Genomic DNA, 25,128 nt, shown 5'->3' on the forward strand with positions numbered 1-25,128 from the left:
CTCTGGGATATTCACAGTACTTTCGCAATACATATATTCACTTATGAAATTTGTCATTAATAACCCATCCCAATTCAAAAATAACAGTGAAGTGCATAGCTACAATACTAGAAGAAAGGATGATCTTCACTATTCTGGATTAAATCTCACTTTGGCTCAGAAAGGGGTGAATTATGCTGCCACAAAAATCTTTGGTCATTTGCCAAATACACTCCTGGAAATTGAAATAAGAACACCGTGAATTCATTGTCCCAGGAAGGGGAAACTTTAATTGACACATTCCTGGGGTCAGATACATCACATGATCACACTGACAGAACCACAGGCACATAGACACAGGCAACAGAGCATGCACAATGTCGGCACTAGTACAGTGTATATCCACCTTTCGCAGCAATGCAGGCTGCTATTCTCCCATGGAGACGATCGTAGAGATGCTGGATGTAGTCCTGTGGAACGGCTTGCCATGCCATTTCCACCTGGCACCTCAGTTGGACCAGCGTTCGTGCTGGACGTGCAGACCGCGTGAGACGACGCTTCATCCAGTCCCAAACATGCTCAATGGGGGACAGATCCGGAGATCTTGCTGGCCAGGGTAGTTGACTTACACCTTCTAGAGCACGTTGGGTGGCACGGGATACATGCGGACGTGCATTGTCCTGTTGGAACAGCAAGTTCCCTTGCCGGTCTAGGAATGGTAGAACGATGGGTTCGATGACGGTTTGGATGTACCGTGCACTATTCAGTGTCCCCTCGACAATCACCAGTGGTGTACAGCCAGTGTAGGAGATCGCTCCCCACACCATGATGCCGGGTGTTGGCCCTGTGTGCCTCGGTCGTATGCAGTCCTGATTGTGGCGCTCACCTGCACGGCGCCAAACACGCATACGACCATCATTGGCACCAAGGCAGAAGCGACTCTCATCGATGAAGACGACACGTCTCCATTCGTCCCTCCATTCACGCCTGTCGCGACACCACTGGAGGCGGGCTGCACGATGTTGGGGCGTGAGCGGAAGACGGCCTAACGGTGTGCGGGACCGTAGCCCAGCTTCATGGAGACAGTTGCGAATGGTCCTCGCCGATACCCCAGGAGCAACAGTGTCCCTAATTTGCTGGGAAGTGGCGGTGCGGTCCCCTACGGCACTGCGTAGGATCCTACGGTCTTGGCGTGCATCCGTGCGTCGCTGTGGTTCGGTCCCAGGTCGACGGGCACGTGCACCTCCCGTCGACCACTGGCGACAACATCGATGTACTGTGGAGACCTCACGCCCCACGTGTTGAGCAATTCGGCGGTACGTCCACCCGGCCTCCCGCATGCCCACTATACGCCCTCGCTCAAAGTCCGTCAACTGCACATACGGTTCACGTCCACGCTGTCGCGGCATGCTACCAGTGTTAAAGACTGCGATGGAGTTCCGTATGCCACGGCAAACTGGCTGACACTGACGGCGGCGGTGCACAAATGCTGCGCAGCTAGCGCCATTCGACGGCCAACACCGCGGTTCCTGGTGTGTCCGCTGTGCCGTGCGTGTGATCATTGCTTGTACAGCCCTCTCGCAGTGTCCGGAGCAAGTATGGTGGGTCTGACACACCGGTGTCAATGTGTTCTTTTTTCCATTTCCAGGAGTGTAGTATTAAAAATCTTACAGATAGCCAACCAAAATTTAAAAACAAATTAAAAGAATTTATGTATGACAACTCCTTCTACTCAATATATGAATTCTTAGATATGAAGTAGTAACTGTCAAAATTATTTTGTGTAAAGAAAACTTATGTTGAAGTGACACTTTCCATGTCATTATGAAAAGTCGTATCGTGTGAGACCCAACTCGCTTTATTTGTTCATGAGACCCAGAAAAAATTAGATACAGGCTCCCAGGTAGATGCTATTTTTCTTGACTTCCGGAAGGCGTTCTATACAGTTCCGCACTGTCGCCTGATAAACAAAGTAATAGCCTACGGAATATCAGACCAGCTGTGTGGCTGGATTGAAGAGTTTTTGGCAAACAGAACACAGCATGTTGTTATCAATGGAGAGATGTCTACAGACGTTAAAGTAACCTCTGGCGTGCCACAGGGGAGTGTTATGGGACCATTGCTTTTCACAATATATGTATAAATGACCTAGTAGATAGTGTCGGAAGTTTCATGTGGCTTTTCGCGGATGATGCTGTAGTATACAGAGAAGTTGCAGCATTAGAAAATTGTAGCGAAATGCAGGAAGATCTGCAGCGGATAGGCACTTGGTGCAGGGAGTGGCAACTGACCCTTAACATAGACAAATGTAATGTATTGCGAATACATAGAAAGAAGGATCCTTTATTGTATGATTATATGATAGCGGAACAAACACTGGTAGCAGTTACTTCTGTAAAATATCTGGGAGTATGCGTGCGGAACGATTTGAAGTGGAATGATCATATAAAATTAATTGTTGGTAAGGCGGGTACCAGGTTGAGATTCATTGGGAGAGTGCTTAGAAAATGTAGTCCATCAACAAAGGAGGTGGCTTACAAAACACCCGTTCGACCTAAACTTGAGTATTGCTCATCAGTGTGGGATCCGTATCAGATCGGGTTGACGGAGGAGATAGAGAAGATCCAAAGAAGAGCGGCGCTTTTCGTCACAGGGTTATTTGGTAACCGTGATAGCGTTACGGAGATGTTTAACAAACTCAAGTGGCAGACTCTGCAAGAGAGGCGCTATGCATCGCGGTGTAGCTTGCTCGCCAGGTTTCGAGAGGGTGCGTTTCTGGATGAGGTATCGAATATATTGCTTCCCCCTACTTATACCTCCTGAGGAGATCACGAATGTAAAATTAGAGAGATTAGAGCGTGCATGGAGGCTTTCAGACAGTCATTCTTCCTGCGAACCATACGCGACTGGAAGAGGAAAGGGAGGTAATGACAGTGGCACGTAAAGTGCCCTCCGCCACACACCGTTGGGTGGCTTGTGGAGTATAAATGTAGATGTAGATGATCTATGGAACAAGGATTAATGTATGTATGTATGGCATGCTTTTCTGTCATGTGTAATGAAACATTTGGGATTTGATTTTACTTTACTGCCTATCATGATTTGCATTTCTAAATAATTTTCCTTTGTGTCTTTTTATGGAGATGTTTTAGTACTGCTACCTATGTGTCTTCCCTTTAAAATTTCTGGGGCCATGAAATTTTGATTTGAAAACTTCATTTTTTCCATTATTGAAAGCTTTTTCTGATTTCTTTTGTCTACTCAAATGTCTGAATTGCACTTAAACCTTCCTCAAGTGTTGATTTATTTAACCAAATTAGGTCATTTCTCAAACTGGCGTCACATTGGTAACCTCACCATTGAGCACCCATAAGCTCATTCAAACTGGCATCAGGAGCATGTACTAGTAACACATCCTGTACTAGCAAATCTGCATATGAAAGATTACACACAGGATTTTCACATTTAAACATACAGCCTCTGATTAAATTTACAGTCTCTGGTCAGTACATGGAGCATAGTATTTGTAACTTTGTTAAGATTTCCTGTATGCTATATAAAACTATGGTGCAATTTCTCAAACTGGTGTCACACTGATAACCTTGCCATTGAGCACCCATAAGCTCCTTCAAACTGGCATCAGGAGCTATGAGGATTTTACTTTCAGAGTATTCAGACAGGTTTTTCTTATATCAATGTAGCCTAACACACGTGGATCCTTGTCCAGAAACAACTGTTGAACTAGCATGTAAATTTTAGCTCCAGCATTGAAAAGTCAAAAGGCTCTTTGCATTACTTCACCTGTTGTTGTGTCTCCTGTAAAATGCTACTCCATGTTGGTGATGTAATTTGTCCATTTTTTCTTCTTTTGTGAAACAGATGGAATGCTAGCAAAGTTTTTCTGTCTTCCTCTTGTCCATGCTCAGCTTGATCAGCGGCCTTACCTAGGTATGGACTGCACCAGCTAAAGTATTTGTATCACACTGTCAATTTGTTGCTCCATCTGAAAATATACCCTACAGAGTTTATTGCTCCTTAATTTTTCTTTCTGGAAAAAACTTTGGAAATTAAGTATAACATACTGAAATGTTCAGCTACACCAAATTTATTGATACTGTGGCATCCTGAACCACTGAATCCTTGATGTCTTTCACAGACTGTTCTAATTGCATTAAGTCAGTCTGTCTGTATATCCTTCCAGAACATCAGAATTTAGACTTGCCCTATTATCCTCATCACCAAAATGTAACTGTTGTAAATACACTGTTTGCCATCCTACAATGTTTACAACAAAAAATGAGATGCCATTGACATTAGTGTAAACAGGGGTGTTACTCCCATCTGAACATCAGGCACCAATACCTATAAGCACAACTACTGAAATGGCTCCAGTTCTGTTTACAAAAACACATTTATACAATGACACACAAATATTCAACTTCAGTAAATCATTATATTTATAGCCTATGACAGCCTTCTCTTAGGCTAATTCCAATTGGTGCACAATACAGTCCTCTACACAGTGTAGCCACTCTTAATGTTGGCAGACACACTTTGTGCAGGTGAGTTGCAATGACAGAAACAGTAGTAGCGACTGTGATTGAAACTTTATAGCACACGAGCGGTTCTAGGCGCTTCAGTCTGGAACCGCGCGACCGCTACGGTTGCAGGTTTGAATCCTGCCTCGGGCATGGATGTGTGTGATGTCCTTAGGTTAGTTAGGTTTAAGTAGTTCTAAGTTCTAGGGGACTGATGACCTCAGATGTTAAGTCCCATAGTGCTCAGAGCCATTACCAACCTCTGCAGCTGGTCATTAGAACTTGCTGGCAGTCTGACTTCGCCTAGGCATTTAGATTGTCACTTTCACCCTCCATTGCTGGAGGGAAGTCTATCTTGCAGGGATGTGACTTAGGTTAACAATGAAATTGGTGCTAATATCCTATGATAACTTGGATAGACAGCTCTCCATTTCTTATTTCCTCCCTTCCTTTTTTTAAAATTTGGAATGAACGCAGTTTAGAGTTTTCAGCTTTAAGGATAAGCCCTTATTCGTGGAAATTGGTACTCCCCCCTTCCTTTCTTTGCAAGGAAAAAACTACAGCTCACTACAGTTTAAAACAATCTTTTCATCCATCCTTGGAGCTTAGTGATATGATGCAAAAGTCCCAATTGTAGCTGTGGCAAGGGCTATGCTCTCATGCCTATCTGCTGCATGCAAGACAAATTACATGCCATACTGCTGAACAGATTCAGTCAGCATTGGTGGACCTGAATTAATTCTCTGAACTACTACACTTATAGACCTATAAAATCAGTGTATCTAAGGGCTGCGAACCTTGCTCAGACCTGCAAGACATTGTTAAACTTCTCACTACTCCAAAGCAGGAAATTGAAGTCTAACTACTCTCAAAAACATTTAAAGATCTGACCAATAGACTGGAATATGTACACCACTAACAATTCATATACCACACCCAATTGACTCCTAGCAACTTCCACTGATAGATAATCTCCACAACAACAAAAGCAGGAATACAGTTCAAAGTCAGTAGGTTACATGCCTCCGAAAATCCACAAACCTAAGAATCCTGGGTGCCCCATTGTGGCTAGTTACAGTGCCCCCACCAAAAGAATCTCAGCCCTTGTTGACCAACATCTCCAACCAGTTGTCCATTACTAGCCTCCCACATTAAGGATACCGTCCACTTGCTTCCCTGCTCTCCACCATCTCCATATTCTTCCTGCTTGGGTTTGCCACCTGAGTTATCGGCCATGTTAGCAAATGACGTGCAGGCTGTTGACCGCGTTTTACTTTTTATCCGCCAAAGCAATATGGTGAAGGCCATTTCTTTTTTAGTTTTGGACCTCTGTTTCTGTATGGTGTCTGTTTTAGCCCTTTCTCCACGTCTATGTTTTAGCTGTCTTCTCTGTCAATTGGGATTCACGTATAGTCGTTTTTTAACTCTCTCTGTCTTTGTGTTCTATAGTTTTGATTTGGGTGCATATGACCCCAGTTGTTTTTTGCACCCTAAAGCAAAACAAAACCAAAAATCCACACCCTTACCTCCTTGATCCCTACTCCTCACTGTTGATTCATCCCTCAAACCCCTTGGCCTTGCCGTGATTGAATACTACCTCTCCTAATGCCCTGCAGATTCCAAACCCACCACTTTGCCCCTCATAAACCTAACCAACTACATCCTAACTCATAACTATTTCATCTTTTGAGGGGAAGGTATACAAACAAATTTGTGGCACAGCCGTGGGCACCTTCATGGCACCCTCCTGTGCCAACCTCTTCATGGACCACCTGGAGGAAACATTCCTTGCTTCCCAAAACTCCAGACCACTGGTCTGCTTCACATTTGTTGATGACATCTTTATAATCTAGACCCAAGGCCAGGACACTTTATCCTCATTCCTCCACAACCTCAACAACTCCTCTCCCATCCACTTCACCTAGTCCTCCTCCACCCACTAAGCCACCTTTCTAAATGTTGATCTCCTCCTAGCAGTCCCCTTGCCACCCAATCCTTCCTGGACTGGAATGACTGAACCATGTTCTTTGTCAGGACTTTTGACTATCAATCATCATGCTCTGACATGAGGGACATCCTACCCAAGATACTTCCAACCCCTCCCAATGTGGTGTTCCACTGCCCATCCAACCTCCATAACATCCTGTTCCACCTCTATTGCCTATGCTACTCCCTCCCCAAGCCACAGGGATCATACCCGTGTGAAAGACCCAGATGCAAGACCTGCAGAGTCCATTCACCCAGCACGACGTACTCCAGTCCCAATAGAGGCTTATTGCTACCCATCAGAGGCTGGGCCACATGTGAAAGCAGCCTTGGTGTATACTAGCTCTGCTGCAACCATTGCACAGCATTTTACATTGATATGACAACCAACCAGCTGTCATCAAGAATGAATGGCTACTATCGAACTGTTGCCAAAAACAAGATGAACCACCCTGTGGCACAACATGTGAGATTTCAATGGCTGCTTTACAACCTGTGCCATCTGGATCCTCACCACCACCACCACCACCACCACCACTCCCACCACTACCAGCTTTTCTGAGTTGCACAGATGGAAGCTATCCTTATAACACATCCTTCACCTTCCTGGCCTAAACCTAAGGCACTCATCGCCCCCCACACCATTCGCCCCACCTACCCAGTTGTGTGTGTGTGTGTGTGTGTGTGTGTGTGTGTGTGTGTGTGTGTGTTTGTGTGTGTGCGTGTGCGTACACCATCCCCTGCCCCAGTAACCCTGCCCAGTGCTGCTGCCTTTCAGTGAGTCGTTCACTTTATTCCTAATTTGTCAGTAGGTTAAAAATTACAGGAAAACACAGACTCAAATTTCCATGGGAACAAATGGAATTTATTTGAGTCAGTTAACCCTTACTAAATGTGCTTCATTCAGTGAACATTGCCTCCAGCTACCTAATAGATCTACGATCTGATATAAAATGTTTCTTCCTGTCAGCCACTTGCTCAGTCACTAAAAGGCAAGTGACCTAAAAAACTAGAGAACAACTAAAACTTCTGATTCTTGTAATATTTCCATATTTGAAAAGTAACTTTGTTTATCATGAAGAATTGCCAACTCCTGACTTTAGTGAAACACTCTAAACCCCATTTCCACCCTACAGAGCCCACGACTTGGCACCTCAGCCCCACAAGTGTGGCAGGGCAACTCCTTAGTTTGTGAGTTCCAGAAGTACTTTCCAAAATTATTTTAACATCAGGCCCTTCAGACAATCTGCCTGAAAATGGATACTGGGCAGGAAGTCTAAAATACATAATGAACGTTAAAGTTATATCAGTAAACTCTTCCGGGCTAAGTTGCCATGGTCGATCTGTAGAACTTCTTCTCCCTGACGTTTCGTTCTCAACTGCGGAGAACATCTTCCGAGGTGAGTCGTCGACTCACCTCGGAAGATGTTCTCCGCAGTTGAGAACGAAACGTCAGGGAGAAGAAGTTCTACAGATCGACCACGGCAACTTAGCCCGGAAGAGTTTACTGATAAAGACGCCGGCCGTGAAAGCCTACATGGAATGGTTAAAGTTATACTTTTTAACAAACACTCATCATTTCCACAGTTATTTCTTCCCAGCTAAGTTATTGCAAGTATACACACAGTAGTCTGAAATAAATCATTTTGAATAACTAATTCAATTAAGAAATCAGGTAGGAGAAAATTTGAGTCTTATAAATTGAAGGACAGCCAGAGCATATTTGCAAAATTTCACTTCAGAGAATACTCCAAAATTGTGAAGGTGTAGTTTGGCATGCCAGTACAATGTGAACAGAGAATCAGTAACATGAAATTACAACTATCAGTTTATACCATATGCATACTTTTAGGATTAAGTGAGAAGTTGAGATTAATAGATGTCTTACATGATTTAGCAAAAGGATTTAATTGCGAGTAGCACATCACACTCTTGTGTATGTTGTAGCTGAATGGAATTTCATGAAAATTTCATCAATGGTTTTTTTCATGTTTAGAAAACAACGAGTGTAAGTTAGTAAAAAGTTTTTGGATTTGGCTGGTGTGATCTACCCATCCCATAATTCAGGTAACATGTCCTTAAATTGATCTGAGAAATCTCTGGGATATTCTTAAAATTCCCTATGGCAAGGAAGACATTTTGCATACCAATTAAGTTACCTCCTGCAATGTTTCCATTATGTAATAGTGGTTTCACCTGATTCTTCACCTGCTGACCGACCTGCTCCTTAGTCTGTCCTACCTCACTTACACCTCTTCTATTCACCGTGCATAAACATCCTGGTTCAGCGCAACAGCTGATATCCTGTGTTTACAGTGTTTCACTTCCTCATTCAGTTGTTCGAAATGCTCATCGTAAACATCACCCTTTTTAGTAAGTTCTTCCTTCACTCCTTTGACATCCGATTCTACCCTTTCAAAACGTTTAGTATTGACTGCAACGCTCTCCTCAAACCGAACGGTAAGTTCATCTATCCTTTGATGATTTGACTCAGCCAGCTTCTTTAGAGCCTCATTAGTCTCATCGGTCTTTTTACTGAGTCGTTCATTTATATGCTCTACCGATCACTTAATATCTTCCTTTCATTGTTTCTTATCTTGCAATAATAATTTCTGGTTGTCTACTGATCGCCTAATATCTTCTTTTTGGAACATAATATCTTTCCTCTGGTGCTTAATGTCTTCCTTTAATTGTTCATTTTCACGTAATAATGTTTTTTTAATCACTCAATATTGTTTTGAGCATGTCCAACAATAGACAGGTCAGGCCTAAATTTACGCTTATCCCGTCTGGGCGACTCCATGATCGGTGACGACACTGTACTAGGACTTCCCATCTCTGTTGACAGACTACCGTCGCCTATACCTGAATCCGACATTTCACTGCTACTTGCTTCTGTTTTCGTCTACACCTGATTACTTTCATACTTTTGTCCCAGTTGCCCTGCATTTACGTCTTTAATAATCCCATTATCAATGGGATCTTAAGCATTAACCTTTCTTTTCCACTTTAACTTGCTGAACTGTGATAAAGCATACTGCATACAGTTTCCGATGTGAAAATGTTGTGAAAGGGAGAGTTTGTTTCGATGATATGATAAAATAATGAGTAAGTTGGAAAAATTTTAAATTTGTGAGATTTCAATGTAGATGAGAAGCTTTCCTGGAAGTATGAAATTCAGGATCTAATGCACCTATTTTGGCTATGTTATGAATATTCACTCTTATTAACACTGTAATGTGATGCATTACCTATTTGGTTATTTTTCACTTTGTTCAGTTGTATCAGATTTTGGAGCAGTTCTGTATATCCACAAAGCGTATTTGTAGCCAAGAGAAGGGTGATCAGAACAATATGTCCATTGCTCAGTTGTCTAAGAATTCCAACCCTGCTGCCCCAGTACATGTACTTGATTTGTTGCTAATATGATGTTGTGTCTAATATTATGTTACTAGTGTTGGTAACGCTGCTGATATAATATTGTTGCCAATAATATGGACTTCTTCGAAATGAACCCCAGTATTCACTCATTGAACTGTAGTCAGAGAAAGACTTACATCTGAGTAACAATGTCTTGACTTTGTATTAAAGGGAGGGCACTACTTTGCATGCATTTTCACTGTGTCTTAAGTAGAACTGAAAAAATGTGTGTACTTTCTTTGTGATACACTCATTCCGCGAGTATGCAGTAGTGCCGCAACATGATGTGGCATGGACTTGACTAATGTCTGAAGTAGTGCTGGAGGGAATTGACACTATAAATCCTGCAGAGCTGTTCACAAATCCAAAAGAGTATGAGGAGGTGGAGATCTCTTCTGAATAGCATGTTGCAAGATGTCCCAGATATGCTGAATAATGTTCATCTGTGTTAGTGGCCAGCAGAAGTGTTTAAATTCACAAGAGTGTTTCTGAAGCCACTCTGTAGCAATTCTGGATGTTTGGGGTGTCGCATTGTCTTGCTGTAATTGCCCAAGTCCGTTGGGATGCACAATGGACATGAATGGATGCAGGTGATCAGGCAGGATGCTTACGTACGTGTCACCTGTCAGAGTCATATCTAGACGTATCAGGGGTCCCATATGACTCCAACTGCGCATGCCCCACGTCATTACAGAGCTTCCACCAGCTTGAACATTCATCTGCTGACAGGCAGGGTCCACGGCTTCATTAGGTTGTCTCCATGCCCATACACATCCACCCACTTGATACAATTTGAAATGAGACTCGTCTGACCAGGCAACATGTTTCCAGCCTCATCAACAGTCCAGTGTTAGTGTTGAGGGGCTGAGGTCAGGCGTAAAGCTTTGTGTCGTGCAGTCATCCAGGGCACATGAGTGGGCCTTCGGCTCCAAAAACCCATATCGATGATGTTTCGTGGAATGGTTTGCACACTGACACTTGTTGATGGCTGAGCAGTGAAATCTGCAGCAATTTGCAGAAGGGTTGCGCTTCTGTCACACTGAATGATTCTCTTCAGTTGTCATTGGTCCCATCCTGCAGAATCTTTTGCCGGCCACAGCAGTGTCGGAGATTTGGTGTTTTACTGGATTCCTGATATTCACTGTACACTCATGAAATGATCGTACAGGAAAATCCCCACTTCATCACTACGTCGGAGATGCTATGTCTTGCGATCGACTATAACACTATGTTCAAACTCCCTTAAATCTTGATAACGTGCCATTGTAGCAGCAGTAACTGATCTAACAACTGTACCAGACACTTATTGTCGTATATAGGCCTCAGTGCCTTGTTCTGCCTGTTTACATATTCTGTATTTCAATATGCATGCTTGTATCAGTTCCTTTGGTGCTTCAGTGTGTGTGTGTGTGTGTGTGTGTGTGTGTGTGTGTGTGTGTTTGAAAATTTTAAAACTTTAATTAGTAATCAGCAGTCTATCAATTGCATATGTAGTGACTTAATTCCATGACATAGCAGCTAAACACACCCTTCCCCTTTATTGTATATCACATTGAACCCAATAGAGAGGCTGCTGGATAGATAAATTTAATAGGTGTTGAGATCAGGGTCAGTATTACATATTAGAAATATTGTAAAGATGCCTCATTGATGTTCTTAGTGTTACAAATGTGACAATGTGAAGGAATAAGTTACACAAGTCTGTGATCATATGATTAGTTACATTTCTTTCATTTTGTAATGGCACTCATGACACAGTAGATTTGCAGGCTATAGCATAAAGTTTTTCGTGGCATGTTCAACACTGCTATTACATATGGCAATCCATCAGCAACAAGAGTAACTCCAGAGAGCAGTTGCTGCTATTGTCCTTCCTCCAGCCACAACTCAGACAGCAGAACAATTTGAAAACATGTTAGGTTAGGTTGGCTCCAAGAGGATCCAACAACAGAGTGCTCATGTACCCACTGCAAAGAAGGAATATTAGATTTTAACATACCTTTGAGGAGGATGTCATTAGAGACTAAGCATACACTAAGACAGAACAAGGATGTAGAAGGAAATCAGTGGTGTTTTTAAAGGAACTTGTCATCCTAAGGGATTTAGGGAAACCACAGAAAACATAAATCCACATGGATTTGAACCTCACTTCCCCCTCCAAATGCACAAATGAGCTCAGGAGATTTTCATATAAAGAAATGAGGATGTGGATATTATGAACTCAAGTGATTTTGGAACTAGCTCTCAGTCCCTATTGAGGTCATGAGGACATAGTACTGGGATGTGGGAAGAATTGGCAGTGATCTTGTCATGGGAATCATCCCACATTCCTCTAAAGGGCAACCAAGGAAAATCAAAATCAGGATGATTGGACTGACTGGGAAGAAAGAAAGGAAAATGGATAGAGACGATGAGTGAATTACTAGTGACAGTAACAATAACTGAAAAAGGGAGAGCTTAACCACTGAGAGATAGATAGAGAGAGAGAGAGAGAGAGAGAGAGAGAGAGAGAGAGAGAGAGGGGGGGGGGGGGGGAGAGCAAGCAAGGATAAAAAAGGGAGGAGCAGAAATGTTATAAATGGGAAACAGCCTTGGATTATATATTTTATGGGATTGAAGACAGTGTCCAATTCAACAAATGACAAATGTGGAAATGGTCAACAAAACCACAGGGACCCATGATGGGAGATGACAATATGGTAACATGGTGTGTGCAAATAAAAGAGTGGAATATTACAGGAAAATACATGTGAGTATGAACAGCCAAGGAAGAAATGTGAATCAGAGAACAATAAGATTGAGGAGGATGGCCTGTCATAAAGCTGCAGAAATAGTTGCCAGTTTAAAGAGTTACTACTAATACCTGCAAATGGTCCCTGTAGATTACAGAAATCAATGGTATTTCTTTGTACTGAGATTTTTTTTACTCAGGCCAATAACTAAGAAGCTGACAATGGCAGTATCTGACATATTGAGACATTGTGAGTGAAGAGAATGCATGCTGAACGGATTTTTTGTTGCTATTCCTTTTGCATTAAATTGTAGAATTTGGAAAATTAACTTCTAAACTTTGATTTGGAAATTATCTTTGAAATAAAGAAGAAATAATCTTTAACAGAAAATGATCAGGAGACAAGACAACAAAAGTAATGGAAAAAGAACTCCGTGTTAGTGGTTGCTGACAGAATGAAGCAGAAAAAGAGATTATTGAAAATATAAATGAAGAAATAATAACCAGGATTAGGATTAATCAAGGTTGACAGAACACTGGAGATGAACATTGAGAGGATCTCTTTTGCACAGTTTCCATCTCATTAGCTGAAACTGTAATGTGGTAAAGGGAAACAGTGTTTAACTGCCACTGAACAGTAACATAAAAGATCTGTTGTATGAATGATGTTGCCATGAGTAGATTAGCTATCTCTAAAAGAATTGAATGTTTTCAGCCCACAATTTGATCTCACAGCAGTTGGATTCTTGATTTTTTTTCTATTTATGGTGTGTGAAGTTCAGAACTCAAATATTAATCCCCCAAAATAGTCAGTGAAACTCTAAAAAATTCTCGAGAAAATTGACTTTGACATTTTTGAACCACCTACAATAAGTTAAATCAAGGTCAATTTGTCTCGACTGGTCATGTGGCTGCATGGTAGAATGCTCAACTACCACATGTATGCCACAGATTTCGTTCCTAGTCCTGCCAAAATTTTAACCAAAGATGCATGTCCCATAAAGTGTAAAATACCCAAGGATGAAAAAGAATTTAATTTGTAACGTTTTTTGTAATTTAAACTTTTTTTTTAAGATCAGAAATTAAGAATTTAAATTTGCAATGAAATCTGGAGATTTGTGTGTGCTATGTAATTAGAAACAAGGAGAAGTCCATTTATCATGAAAATAACAAAATCTGCTAAGTAGCATATAGTTGATGAATTTTATATGTAAATGATGTTCGTGTTCTTTCAGACATGTTTGTAAGAACAAACACCATTTTGATCCTGCAGCCACTATGAATAAAGGCACAAATTAATTAATGACAGTAGCTGCCAATCGGTATTGATTAAATCAGTGGGGAAAGTTGAAAATTTGTGCCAGATGGGCAGCAAACATGGGTCTCCTGCTTAGTAGTCAGATGCACCGAGCACTGCAGCATCCAGACTCGGGGTCTGATGGGAGGCATGCTACTGCAGTCAGTGCAATTGCGATGACATCTGTGTCTGCATGGTACAGTGGTCAGTGCATCTGCCTAGTAAGCAGGAGACATGGGTTTGAATCCTGGTCTGGCACAAATATTCAACTTCCCCCCTTGATTTAATCTATGCCCACTAGCAGCTAATGTCATTAATTCATTTGTGTCTTAAACAAAAGACTGAAATGAGACACAAGCCAACAATTACCAGTCTTAGTGGCTACTGATTGTTTTCCATATTTATGTATTTTAAACTTCACGGAATTGTTAGCAAAACAGGCACCTTCATTAAAAAATTTTCATCAGCCAGGAATCAAAACCCACCCCCATATGCCAGGCGAGCATTCTACGACACAGCTACATGGCCTTTTTTTAGCATATTTATGAGGTCAGAAAATGTAAGAGTTGATTTTCTCGAGAAGTGTTGAGACTTGTGTTGAACTATTTTGGCGTATTAATATTTGAGTTCTGAACTTCACATACCGTACATGAAAAACGGTCAAAAATCTGATTGCCATGTGGTTCCCTTGTTAATAGTTTCATTATGGTAACAGCTGGAAAATTATAAGATGTGTATTCTACATTGTACTTTTTGTCTGAACTAGGTTGATGATGGGAGTAGATTATCAGCATAATGTAGTGTAAATGAGATTTACTCATGATGATGATGATGATGATGATGATGTTGCTGCTGCTGCAGTAATAAATTTTGATTGTTTCTGTTAGTGTTTGTGACCAGTTAGTTTTTTACATGTTCAATAGGTCATTTGAATGATCCTTTCACTTAAATGATGTGGTTTGACTCAGTTTACATTAACGAACACTCAATTTTTTCAAATCCTGTTCATGCAACTACACTTCTTTCTTTCTCCTCCTCCTCCTCCTCCTCCTCCTCCTCTTCCTTTTAGAGGCTATCAACTTTTAATTAGAAATTCGGTCATGGAACAGGAAGAGTTGTCCACGAGAAATGATTTTAGGGTAGATTTAGAATTTGCTTTGCTGCCTGTCAGACCTTTGTTTCTAAAAAGCTTTCCTAACTTAAATTTTTGAACTGGAGTACTTACATTACATCTTTCTCTGTAAATCCCTCTTTTAATATTGATAATAGCATGCAGCATTTATTTTGAGTCATTAGAGTCAAGAATTGTGTACCTTATGGCTGAAATTATTGCACTTAATATTACTCTCATATGGGTTTGTATTCCCACCCTCCCTAATCAAAAAATAAATAAACCTGAAATGGTGTGGGGGCATTTTCATCAGTGTATAGCATGAAAGAAAATCCTTAGATAATATGTACTGTATCCTTCACAAAAGACTTCAAAAATAATTGAATCCAAAAATATGCAAACGTAATTAAAATACATTTCAGGTATTCACGGTCACAGATAATAGAAGGTCCTGTTTATGCGGGCAAGGACAGACATAATGCTGAGGTGGCTGCATTTCATCTGTCCTTGCTACTTGGGCTGAGGCGCAGCCCATTGACGGTTGGACGCAAAATTAATTTAAGGAGTGAAGTGATGCCAGTAGCAGCTGGTAGCCTTCTAGACACTTTCTACCAAGAAGGTAAAATACTGTGCAGTCATTTTTATTAATTTCTCTTGCATATCTCTCTAATGGAGATGATTCTGTGGCCTTCTTAATTCATGGAACTGTGTATATTGTCTCACTTTCTTAGAATTCTGTTGTATAGTTTTAACAATTCTATAGTATCTTGCATATCATTGCAGCCTTGTTCTCCCAGGTGTTTTAGATGTTTTTGGTATATTACCATGTATTGCTACAGAGAGTTCATTAGTTTAGAGTATTATTCTAGGTAATAGTATCAAAGAATCCCTTGTTAATCAAGTCAGTGACACATATATAACAATGTGCAATGTCTGTAGCTCATTATTTTATTGGTATTGCTAATGCATAGAATAAGTATTGTGTTGTGCTGTCTCTTTTGTTTCATTCAAATAGTTCCTTTAATTGTTCTCACATCAGCATAAACAGCTTTAATGTTCATGAAGTTTAACTTTTTTGTCCCTGACTTGTTTACTCATGTTATGATGTTACCTCTGTGTGCACTGTGTTCCATGGTGCATTCTTGTGTAGTTTCTTAGAAAACCAGAGAGTAATATCAGTTTCACAACTCCCCACATCTAACACTGCCATTCCTTAATTGCAATTAAAAGTCTTTGTTATGTAAACTGTTATTAATGTATTTGCATTTCTTCAACAAGATGATCTGCTGTGTAGATGTGTATTGAAGTTTTTGTGGCTCCAGTTGACTTCTTAATGCTGTCTAGGTGGTGGTGATGATCAGGTCCAGAATTTTAAAATGCAAGTGAAGATACTTGTTCACATTTTCAAGACTTTGTGGGTTATTTCCACTTCACACATGACAAACGACTAACTTCATACCAGAATGAGATTTTCACTCTGCAGCGGAGTGTGCGCTGATATGAAACTTCCTGGCAGATTAAAACTGTGTGCCCGACTGAGACTCGAACTCGGGACCTTTGCCTTTCGCGGGTCAGTGCTCTACCATCTGAGCTACCGAAGCACGACTCACGCCCGGTATTCACAGCTTTACTTCTGCCAGTATCTCGTCTCCTGCCTTCCAAACTTTACAGAAGCTCTTGACTAACTTCATACTTCAGCTTTAAACACTTTGCGAAAGAGTGTCTTCCATAGTTTTTATAAGAAATGCTGTTTACAATATGACAAAATTGTAAGATGTTTCAGATACATTTTCAATTAAAAGTTAAGAGTTTACATAAAAATAATGTACATGGTGCACACTTGATTCACAGTGCCCAGAGACCAGACATACTGTGATGCTCTAAAACAAACACTGCTCTACATGAGAGCAATACAAAGATTGTCGTATATGAAAGCTAAATGAAGACTTAACAACTTTTGGCATGTAGCCCAGTGCAGTGATATATTACAGCTTGGAGTTCAAGATTGTTCCAGAACCTGTAGTTAATCAAAATAATTTTGGTACATATTTTCCTGCATACTGTAGTGATCAGTTACCAAGAAAACATGACTCCTGATATAAACAAATTTATAAAAATAAAATAATTATATGTCATTGAACATAATTTAGAAATGGGGATTTTGTAAAGTTTATGAAGTATGTCACATCGCTAAAATAACAAATATCTTTTACTTTCATCCACGTTACTGGTTTCTATGAAAAATTATTACAGTTCTTAATTCAGTGTTACATGAATGTTTTTATAAAATTTTGTAACCAAATATTACATAATGTGAAATATATGCCAATTATGGTCAAATGAAGCAAGTGAAATTTATAAGATAATTAAGTTTTTAAAAATCAGAGATAAAAATGGAACTTCCTGGTAGATTAAAACTGTGTGCCGGGCCGAGACTCGAACTTGGGACCTTTGCCTTTCTCGGGCAAGTGCTGTACCATCTGAGCTACCCAAGCACAACTCACGCCCCGTCCTCACAGCCTTACTTCTACCAGTATCTCGTCTCCTACCTTCCAAACTTCGTAGAAGCATTTGGAGCTTTCCAGATTAATTGTTCTAAATGCCACTTCAACAAAATTGGTGCACTGGCTATTCTGAAGGTTAAACTGTTGTAATACATAAGAGACATCCAATGGAGTATTTATCACCATAAATTTCTCTCTGTCTTCATCCAAAGGGATTTGAAAATATGAGTATTTAAGATCCAGCATGGCAGAGTACACACAATCAGCTAACTTTTCCATAACCTTTGCTGTGAAATCTATGCAGACGAGTTGTGAGCTGTTCGCTTCTGTACAACTGTGATTGACGTCACACATTGGCTACTGGTTATGGCTTCTATAACCTCATTCTGTTGAAGATGGTAAACTTCTTGCATTACTTTATCTTTTAACACATATGGAAGGTTGTGTACTTTGCCAGATTTCGGCAGCACGCTTATCTCCTGCATAATGTGTATCTCATCCTCTTTAATACTGCTTGTTTCTTGGGAAAAATATTGTCATATTTTTGAACTTACCAGTCAGGATGTCAGTTTGAATTTGATTCACTCCCTCATGAAAGGTGAAGCCCAAGACATTGAAGAGATCCAGTTCTGGTAAATTCATTGCTGTATTTGAAATTAGAACTATGGATATAACCTGTTTCACAAATTGTTTATATGTCACATCTCTAATCTCCTGATTGCTATAACTGAACAGGCAAGTTTGAAAGTCTGTTAACCCTAATGCTCCTAATTTTTAGTACATTAATGATTGAAAATGATGACCCTCTATCAATTTGGAAATTGGTTGGCACTTGGTTAATTCGAAGAGCTACACATAATGACTTGTTATTGACAGAAAAGAAGGAATTTATGTGACATTTCATCCATGAAAGTTTTTGAATTCGCACATGTTCATTATGGACATTACTTGATTTGTTATTATGAACCACATTTCTTCACATACGCAAATCTGTGGCAGTCAGTCTTGCAAAGACTGGTTTGTTAGACTACGCAGGTCACTCTTTAATTATTGTTTGGGGAACGCATGGTAAGCATGTCACAAATTAGTGAGTCTGCATTATATTTCTTACATTGATCATTTTCACAATGAAATTTATATTCCCGAGTCAGTCTATGTAACTGAATAATCCACTCATTATACTTTGGTTTGGCTTCTTCAAACATTGAAAAAACCTATGTCTGGCAGCAGCAACATGAACTTGCAAGAATTTCTTTAATGTTTGAGTAAGAGTCACAGGTTCACAAGTAGGTGACAGTTTCTGAAAAAGTTAAAATACAATGGGACCTGCATACTCTAATAAAAATGTTTTCATTCCGTATCATCTGGTACCTCATGCATGAGGTAGTGCTGCTCCAGATGCTTGGATACAGCTGTTCCATGATTTCACTTTTCCACTGAATGCTTCAAAAGGTATTGGTGGCATCGTAAATTTCAGTGGCTGTGGCCTTTTTTCCCCTCCAGAGTAGCGATTGCAGCCTATGTCCTCAATTATTCGCTAGATGTATTCCAATCTATGCCTTCCTCTACAGTTTTTACCCTCTACAGCTCCCTCTAGTACCATGGAAGTTATTCCCTGCTGTCTTAACAGATGTCCTATCAACCTGTCCCTTCTTCTTCTTGTTAGTGTTTTACATATATTCCTTTCCTTGCTGATTCTGTGGAGGACCTCCTCATTCTATACCTTGTCAGTCCACTTGATTTTCAACTTTCTTCTGCAGCACCTCAGCTCATAAGCTTCTATTCTCTTCTGTTCTGGTTTTTCCATTGTCCATATCTCACCATCATACCGTGCTGTGCTCCAAACATACATTCTCATAAACTTCTTCCTCAAATTAAGATCTATTTGCGGTGCTAGTAGACTTTTCTTGGCCAGGAATGCCCCTTTTGCCAGTGCTAGTCTGCTTTTTACATCCTCCTCGTTCCATCCATCATGGGTTATTTTGCTACCCAGGTAGCAGACTTCCATCACTTCATCTGCTCTGTAAGAAACAATTATGATAAGTTTCACGCTATTCTCATTCCTGCTACTTCTCATTTCTTTTGTCTTTTTTTTATTTACTTTCAATCCACATTCTTTACTCATTAGAGTGTTCATTCCATTCAACACATCCTGTAATTCTACTTCACTTTCACTAAGAACAGCAATGGCATAAATCAATCTTAACATTGATATTCTTTCACATTGTATTTTAATCCAACTCTAGATCCTTTCTTTTATTTCTGTCATTGCTTCTTCAGTGTATACATTGAACAGCAGGGCGAAAGGCTACATCCCTGGCCTTGATCTTCCCCTTTGTGGCCTACATCCTCGTTCTCTTCAAATTGGGCCAAGTGCATTATCATGAGCTCATGGATAGCTGAGAGTTGTTGCAATACGTTTAGCATGGACTGGAGGGTGAGTTCCATTTGGACCATGTCTAAAAAATATGCTCAGAATAGTTTACAGAATTCACAAAAATCTTCCTGGAAAGGAAATGGATTAGCAGTTCTAGAATCTAACAATCATAGAATAAAAAGCCATGCGATGTTGTCACAAAAATGAAGGTAATGAATCATACACTCAGAAATAAGTGAAAATAAAAAATTGTTCAGCTTTTATTCTGACTGTTGTGTCCAGTAATTTTTCTCTTTGCTTGTCATCCTTGATGACGAGAATGCTGTGGGTTTGCACTGTCTTGTTGTCGGTGTTGAGAAATGATGAAAGTTTTTAAGTAACTTGTAAACTGGTGTCTTGTCACCAAATGTTATTGACATAAATGGACAACAAGTTTTAACCTTCTCTTCGTCACCAAATGTTGGGAATATTGTAACTGAATTCTACTATTAATTCGACCCAAACATTGCCAGTGGCATAAAAGTGATTTTACTGTTATAGTTCTTTAAAGCTGACAGACAGCATGCCATAACTATCAACGTAAATGATTAATTGACAAGACGGCACTAGAACAAAAATGTGATAACACAGTAAGAAATTACCAATACCATTTATTAAGAATATTTTCCAAAATTGTACTTAACTTTGGTACTGTTTGATGCAAGGCGCCTGATTTTTCTAAACCTAATACAATGAAATCTAAATACATTTGCTATTTTGTGGCAGTTTATGGTATTTTCACCATGAATGTAACTTTGCAGACATTCTTTTTATTTGTGAATTGAAGGGGGATGACTACTATTAGTTGCAACAGGACATTAAGCGGAATCAGCCGTGATGGTGAAAAATGTGTACCGGACCAGGATTCAAACCCCAGATCTCCTGCTTTCTAGACGGGTGCTGTAACTACTGCACCATCCGGGACAGAGCATTATCGCAACTGGACAAACTGTCTTGGTACACCTCATAGCCAATCCATACTCCCACCGAGCATCACCTACCCACAATCCCTGTCCATTATATTCCTGTTCACTACTCAGAGATTCCCACAAGAGGTCGGTCGTATTTGTGCATTCGCACTGAAGGAAGTGGATCCATGCCCAGCCAGGCTTATGAATTATTTGAATGCATGATGTCTGTTCCTCCAAAAGAAATTGAAGGGGGATGACTGCTATCAGCTGCAGTGGGACATTAAGCGGAATCAGTGGCAATGGGCAAAAATGTGTACTAGACCGGGTTTTAATCCTGGTCTGGTACACATTTTTGCCTGTAGCCACTGATAATGTCCTGCTGCAGCCAATAGCAGTCATCCCCCTTCAGTTTACACATAGTGTTTCACAGCTGCGGGATCTGCATGGTGTCTGTTCTTTCAAAGGAACAGACACCATGCATTCAGATAACTCTTTTTATTGTTCTAGTTTTCCATAAATAGTGGCTTTTAAGTCAGAATGTTATCTTCTCAGCAGAACTCGTTGAAATGTTTTCCATACTGTAAATGTAGGAGACATACTGAGCTGGCTGCAGGCACTGAACTGCACTGTACTGTACTGCCTGATGACAAGATTGGAACTATGAGAATGTCTGCAGCATTGTACCTCTTGGCAGAAGGATTTCCATCTCTGCCAGTACAACGTGGAAGCAGCGTTCTCTTAGGTGGTTGGCAACACTGTTGGCAGACTAGTATGGACATGGTACGAAAGCAGAAAGTGGTTCTAATTTAAGTGCCACCGGAAGGCTGCTGATCGGAACTGAGAGATGCCAAGCTAGTGGCCTCCCGTGATATTTGTTGTGTACTCTTTAAGTGTGGTACACAACATGCTGTTTGGATTACAGAAGGGTTGCTGACACCACCAGTTTGAATTTTTTGTGATCTACCAAGGCATTTGATTGTGTAAATCCACTCAAGTTTGATGTGATTGATGGATTTACATACAACTGCTTTGAATCTTATTTAACAAACATAATGCAAAATTTGTGCTGAATAATTCAAACAATGTTGGAAGATTAAAAAATTTTAGTGACTGGGGAGAAATCAGAAAGGGATTCCCACAGGGTTCAATTCTGGGTTCACCCCTATTCCTTATACAAGATGCCCAGGAGGAATGGTCATCACAGGAATTATCATTCAGATCAAAAAAGCCCAGTAAGCATGGGCTCTAAAATGCATACTTAAGTGCTGTGAGTACTTCTTCGTCTTTGATACTGTGAAACAAATCCCTTCTACTTCAAATTCCTTGCTTTCCATATTTTGAGAGGTGTTAGTGTGGAACAAAGAAAAAAGCGTGTACTTTAAGAACTATGAGCACTTGTTCATCTTCACTGCTGTGAAAAACACCTATTTTTACTAAACAATAGTTCATAAGGTGTTAATCATAGAGTCCATGTTTACTAGACTTTTTTGCATCGAATGGTCATTCTGTCATATCACTGAATATTGACCATTCCTCCTGTGACACCATATACAGGGTGATTATAACTAAACTTTCAAAATGCTGTAGAAATAACACCACTGGTCAGAATGACATCAAATTGCAACGGAATATTATTACGCTGATAACCACGCAGTTGAGCGCCCCACAAACCCAACGGAATATTATCGGAGAAGGGAGAAAACATATGGCAGTAAAAAAAGATAGTGTAAAAAATTGATCAATACATGGCGCTGTATGTGTCAGAATACGTAAATGAAAACACCTGTCAGCAAACGATCCACTGAAATTGGTATAAACACACCGGGTACACGGCTTTTCCTCCTTTCCTGTCTGTGACGTTCACCATGGCTGTCTCAATGTAGGATCGCACTCTGCTTATAAAACTGTGTTACAAGAACAAAGACTGTGCTCACGTCACTCTGCGGAAGTTCCGGGCACTTAAGGATTTGAAAAAAGGCGTTGGTCCTATGACTGCCATGGGTCTGGAGAAAATGATTCAGGAATCTGAAAAGATGGGTTCTTTCGGTGTGCAACCTGGTAGAGGGAGGAAACGAACTGATTCAACGTCAGTGAAAGCAGTGGCCATGGCAATGCAGGAGGAGACAAGTGGTGGTGTGCAAACATCTAGTGCCTGGAGAATTACCCGAACATTGGACATACCTGTGAGCACGATGCGTAAAATCCTACAAAACATCCTTCTTTGCGATCCATTCAAAATTAGCCATGTGCACGAGTTGCTTCCTGTTGACTTTTGCTTTAGAATTTATCGCTCGCATGGAGGTGGAAAGTGATTGGCCGTGGAAGATTTTGTGAACAGACGAAGCCCACTTATTTGACAGGATATGTCAATACACAGAATTGTTGAATATGGGCAATGGAAAATCAACCAGTACCACTTCATCCTGAGATGGTCACTGTGTGGTGCGGGTTTACAGCATCATTTATCATAGGGCCATATTTTTTCGAAGAGACAGGTACTTCTGGTCCTGTTACCAGTACCGTCACTGATAAGTGCTATGAGTGTCTTTTGTGCAACCATGTCATTCCAGCTCTCCAACAGTATGGATGTGTGGATGGGATCATTTTTATGCAAGGTGGCACACTTCCACACATTGTGAATCCAGTTAAACAGCCGCTGAAGCGTAATTTCGGAAAATCTAGAATTATCAGCCGCCATTTCCCTACAGCCTGGCTGTCCCGATCACCTGATTTTAATCCGTGTGACTTCTTTCTGTGGGGCTATCTGAAATATGTTGTGCTCAGTGTCCCGACTGCAAACTTAGCTGCATTGAAGGCATGCATTGTGCAGCACATTCTGAATGTGACCCCGGGAACACTTTGATCAGTTGTGGAACATGCTGTTTCTCAATTTTGACTTGTTGCAGAAAATGGTGGACAGCATATTGAACATGTTTTGCGCCAGTCACGTGGAAATTAATAATCCGATTTGATTTTGATTTATGCTTTTTATGCGGTTTTTGGCCTTAGGACAATTAAAAACTGGTGTGATTGATGCTTTTTATGCGGTTTTTGGCCTCAGGACAATTAAAAACCGATGTGAGTGATGCTTTTTATGTGGTTTTTGGCCTCAGGACAATTAAAAATCGATTTTTCCCATCTGATGTGATATGGCCTTGTCGTGGTGGATGGGCTTACATGACTAACAGTATTACACCTGTACACCCATGCACACTGAGTAGTACAGTTTGTTTAATGTCAAGCGTACACCTTAGGCATTGTTGTATGATTCATTTGTCATTTGTGGTTGACCACTATTAAATTATGATGATTACAGTGCCATCTATTCCTACATTTTGTAACTATTTATTTTTGTTCCGTCATACGTTTTCCTCCTCCTCCTGTAATATTATGTTGTAATTTGACATCATTCTGACCAGTGGTGTTATTTCTACAGCAGTTTGGAAGTGTAACTTTAATCATAATCATGCTGTACATGTAAATGACCTTCCATTTAATATTCAACAACCAGAATTGGCACTTACTGCAGATGATACTTTTGTCTTAAAAAAAGTAATAGAACATGAGCTTGTTATCAAGTTGGGACATAAATTGGAACATTAAAACAACTTATCCCACTGCAGGTTTTTGTAAAAATGCCTGTATTTTGGCTCCATATATTTCATCATGTCCAGTAGAGCCCTTCTCTCTCTCTCTCTCTCTCTCTCTCTCTCCTCTTTTGTGTGTGTCTGTGTGTGTGTGTATGTGTGTATGTGTGTGTGTGTGTGTGTGTGTGTGTGTGTGTGTGTGTGATGTTTCAGTGCTCCGTTATAGAGCAACTGAAAACCAGAAGGTAATGGAAAATGTTTTACTTGAAGTTCACAGCCACATTTTACAGTATATTGTTTTTCCCATGGGAGAAGCACGTTGTGACGACAACACATGCTTACGCCTTGAGGATCATCATTACACAGCTTCAACCAGAATACATCAGTAATTTCTGAAGGAACTGTAACTTTTGACACCTTCTTTCTTTTCTCTATCATTGCGAAGTTCCTGTCACAAGGTAGGAAACTATAACCCGAACATAAAAACTTTTGATGTATTTCCATGAAGTACTTGCAGCTGACCAGATAGAAATAAAGCATTAAAACACTCCAGTTATTGTTCCGCCCAACACAGCAGTCAGACCATACAATCAGTTTGCATTCCATACCTTCTTCAAGCGTATTGTAATTGTTCATCACAAATTTAAG

General features: G+C 40.4%; 1 protein-coding gene across 3 annotated transcripts in view; it reads left to right on the forward strand.

The window, feature by feature from the left end:
• Positions 1-25,128, forward strand: part of LOC126469962 (glycosaminoglycan xylosylkinase) — a 111,183-nt gene that overhangs the window by 41,955 nt on the left and 44,100 nt on the right. For all 3 annotated transcript variants that reach the window (XM_050097379.1, XM_050097376.1, XM_050097377.1), the window contains one exon: positions 15,485-15,681. In XM_050097379.1, coding sequence (XP_049953336.1) covers positions 15,485-15,681 — 197 coding nt within the window. The remainder of the gene's footprint in view (positions 1-15,484; positions 15,682-25,128) is intronic.

This window comes from Schistocerca serialis, chromosome 3 (genome assembly GCF_023864345.2).
Source record: "Schistocerca serialis cubense isolate TAMUIC-IGC-003099 chromosome 3, iqSchSeri2.2, whole genome shotgun sequence".
NCBI lineage: Eukaryota > Metazoa > Arthropoda > Insecta > Orthoptera > Acrididae > Schistocerca > Schistocerca serialis.